The sequence below is a fragment of the Cryptomeria japonica genome, chromosome 10 (genome assembly GCF_030272615.1).
Source record: "Cryptomeria japonica chromosome 10, Sugi_1.0, whole genome shotgun sequence".
NCBI classification, from domain to species: domain Eukaryota; kingdom Viridiplantae; phylum Streptophyta; class Pinopsida; order Cupressales; family Cupressaceae; genus Cryptomeria; species Cryptomeria japonica.
This window is the reverse complement of record NC_081414.1, coordinates 509,156,876-509,160,747: the sequence shown is the minus strand read 5'-3', so window position 1 is coordinate 509,160,747 and position 3,872 is coordinate 509,156,876. Positions and strand designations below refer to the sequence as shown.

General features: G+C 37.6%; 1 protein-coding gene across 1 annotated transcript; it reads left to right on the top strand.

The window, feature by feature from the left end:
• Window positions 1–318: 318 nt before the first annotated feature.
• Window positions 319–3,359, top strand: LOC131855750 (protein MAIN-LIKE 1-like). Its single transcript, XM_058017922.2, has 2 exons — window positions 319–980; window positions 1,383–3,359. The coding sequence occupies exons 1-2, from the start codon at window positions 969–971 to the stop codon at window positions 1,725–1,727; spliced, it is 357 nt and encodes a 118-aa protein (XP_057873905.2). The 5' UTR covers window positions 319–968; the 3' UTR covers window positions 1,728–3,359.
• The last annotated feature ends 513 nt before the right edge of the window (window positions 3,360–3,872 follow it).

The following is a 3,872-nucleotide window of genomic DNA, read 5'->3' as shown; positions in this document are numbered from 1 at the left end:
TTGCATGAGAATTAATTCAAATATTGAATTTATTTTAAATTCAATTTGTTATTTGAATATATTTAGAACTTGACTTTGATTTTCAATTTGATTTTTGAAATCATGCACGTGTATTCAAATTAGATGAATTTAGAAGAATTTGAATTTGAATTTGAATTTGGAGAATTAATTAGCTAATTAAATGAAATTAGAATTTGGGGATTTGGAAATGGAATTTGAAGAATTAATTAGCTAATTAAATAATTTAAAGAAGCTATTTAATTATTTAGAAATTGAATTTAATTAAATAATAAAGATTACTTAAATTAAAAGATTAAATCATAATTAATTAAATAATTAATATTTAGAAAAGGGTTAAATGATTAATTGATTAGAAGATAGAAATTGGAATAATTAGTAAGATGATGATGGAGAAATATGAATTTAGAAGAATAAGATTAATTAACTTAATTAAATAATTAAACAAATATTTAATCAATTAGAGGAATAATTAGTACATGATCAATGAGACATTTTTAGGTGTCTACATTTGCTCCTCTTTGAGACAATGTCGAAACGACGTCGTTTCAAAGAAAATGAAAATTTTTGCCCCAGTATGCCCCAGTGATGTTTAGGGTGTAAATATGCCCCCTCGAAAAAAGTGATCGATTTTTTTTTAAAATGAGAGCATTTTTTCGATACCATGTTAGTGAGTAATTGTGTGAAGTTTCCTGCGATTTCGAGTCCGTTTGACTAGCCTACAAGTGCATTGAAGTTCAGGGGGGCCACGACCGTCGAAGTGGTAACACCCCTAATTTTGAGCTATAAATAGTGATTTTGACCTTTCATTTGCTCATTTGCATTGTTTTGAGTTTTTGGAGTTCATTGTGACTTTAGTGCTTTCCCACAAGTGTTTGATAATCATGGTTGGCATTAGGGCATGATAACACTTGTTCGAGCGAGTACGTTCATATCAGAGACCACCTGGGATGGGCGGTATGGTATGTATCCAAAATTTTGCTCAATTTTTTTAATGTTTTTTTCATTTTTTCCAAAAAATTTCAATCCTCAACTTTTAAGTGTTACACATACGTATTTCATTTTTTACGCATTTGCCTCAAGTGTAATGCATCAGTCATAACTACCACATAATAGTACAAGTGTACCACATAAGTCTTAAATGTTACACAAAAGACAATGTTTTTACGCATTGGTTTATATTGGCACGCATGCATGATAGCTATTATGCATTCACTTTAAATGTAACGCTTTAGTACTAAATGTAACACATGCATTGTAAATGTTACACATTTGTTGCAAAGAGGTATTTTCTTGTCATGCGTATTGTGATTTTTTCTCGCGTTGTATGGTATTTGACATTTTTATCATTTTTTATTGTTCAGGAGAATATTGGAGTGCTATATTGTCGACAGAGTAGACCCAGTGGCCTCGATCTTCGGGATCACTTACTTGATGAGGATGTTGCTCATATCCGTCATCTAGGTTTATATCATGTGTTACATCTACGAGAGATTACGACCAACAGGGCCTTGATTACCGCGTTAGTTGAGCGGTGGCATTTTGAGACATGTACATTCCATCTTCCTACTAGTGAGGCGTCCATTACATTAGAGGATGTCTGGCGGATTCTCCATATTCCCATTCATGGAGACAGAGTCGTATATGATCATGATGATGGCATCGCAGGACTGTGTGCCCTTTTTGAGTGTGACGAGCAGGACTTATAGATAAGTGGCCATTATGATATACCATGGGCCCGTTTGGACTACGATGATCTCACTATAGTATTATGTAATATTGTAGGTGGTATACTCATCCCTAACAGGAGAGGTCATGGATTCCCAGTCGGATGGGGTAGAGTCCTTCATGATATGATTGTTCATCGACGTGTGTACGCTTGGGGTCCTTGTCTCTTAGCGATGGTTTATTATCAGATGCACAACATTGTTTACTTGAGGTACAAATGTGTCAGTTGTGGCATTACATTTCTCCAAACTTGGGCTTGGGAGCACATTTCTATATCTAGGCCAGTTTTTCATGTTGACTTGCAGCCTGAGGAGCCATATGTGTATAGATATACACCCAGGATTAGACACAGGGGCTCGGGTAAGACATTCTACTGGCAACATCAGTTTGATATTTTATAACACTTCAGTTGGAGACCGTACTTGGATTGCTCCGGTTGGGCAAACGATGACCAACATTTACCATTTTGCAGACAACAAAGATACCTCATTGGTAGGACTATGGATACACAGAGGATCATTGAGATGTATCTACCAGGATGAGTACTTAGGCAGTTTGGGGAGGTACAACGAGTACCTCCTATGACAACTTATTTTTCTTGAGTATCATGTGAGGTTTCAGATTGGGGTGCATGTATACAACCACATGTGGTTGCTGCAGAGTTTGATGCACTTCAGGCAGTACAATAGGGTTGGAGAGAAGGTGTTGCAGATCTAGGGACAACACCTCAGTATGATACATGGTGGGCTAGACAGGCTTATTCCACTTACTGATCTGACGGTTCCTATCACACCTTAGCAGATACGTCATCTGAGATAGCAGAGGAGGGATAGGGAGGAGAGGGAAGGAGATGGGGGATATGACAGAGGAGACGAGGGTGGAGGAGGAGATGAGGAGGGATACGAGGATATAGACATTGATGGAAACACCGAGTCTATCAACAACAAAGATGATGATGATTCGAATTCAGGAACATTGAGCAGTGAGGTTGCAGATGATACTTATATGCCCGAGTTATAGGATGCACTAGTTGCAAAGGGGGGTGGGGATGGAGGATAGGGTGGTGATGGGGATGATGATGATTCGCAGATTCTCATAGCATGGATTTGGAGCCTTGAGGATGAGATGGGGAGACTGAGGGAGTGACGGGGTGCTGAGCGAGATCTATGCGCAGGGATTATGGTGCCTTAGAGAGGGAGAGAGATCAGATAGCCAGTGAGTGAGATCATCTCGAGAGGGAGAGACATGATGCAGTGAGTCAGATGCAATTGGTCTAGGCCACATATGATCAACATTTTGCTTCGGGTATAGATATACGGACATAGTCTGATATGCTTTATTACGTTGCACGAGCCCTTGTATTATAGACAGGTCTATCATGGTGTTGTACCTGAGGTACATAGAGATCCTAGCTTTAGTGAGTTTAGAGGTCATTTGGGTTCTCATAGGTCTACTTCGTAGAGGACTAGCAACAATGGTGTTATGCATCCACCTCAGACATCTTTGGGACATCACGGGGTAGGATCTACCAGGCAGGATCCACCTGGAGATAGAGGTAGTGCAGTCTGAGACACTTTAGATCATGTTATTTGAGCTTTTGGGAATTTTATGATGATTGTATTTGACACATTACTATTTTTGAGTTATATATATGATATGTAGTTTTTTGGCGGCGATTTATTATGTCTTGTGTTCTTTACATGATGTATTATTCTCTATGTTATGTGATGCATGTCTATATGATTGTTGAATGAATTCTATGATGTTTAATGCAATGATTTATATGATTAATGAACTATATGAATGCAACTTAAATTATTTAAGGCAATCTATATGTTTTGATTAATTAAAAACAAGTTTTTGAAAGGAAACCAAAACCTTGTTACATGGCAGGAGAAAGATAAAGCATAAAAGAGGCATAAAACAACAGTGCCTGATCATCCACTCATAGAACAGTTCCCAGTCAAAACAAAAAGGGAACACAAGACAAAGGAAGCAACACTAGATAGCCAAAGGAAAGCACAAAGACAACACAGAGATAACACAAGGAAAACTAAATGTTTCTCATGAGTTCTTCAGCATGAACCACCATTTGCTTCATATTGATCGCATAATTTTTCATTTCT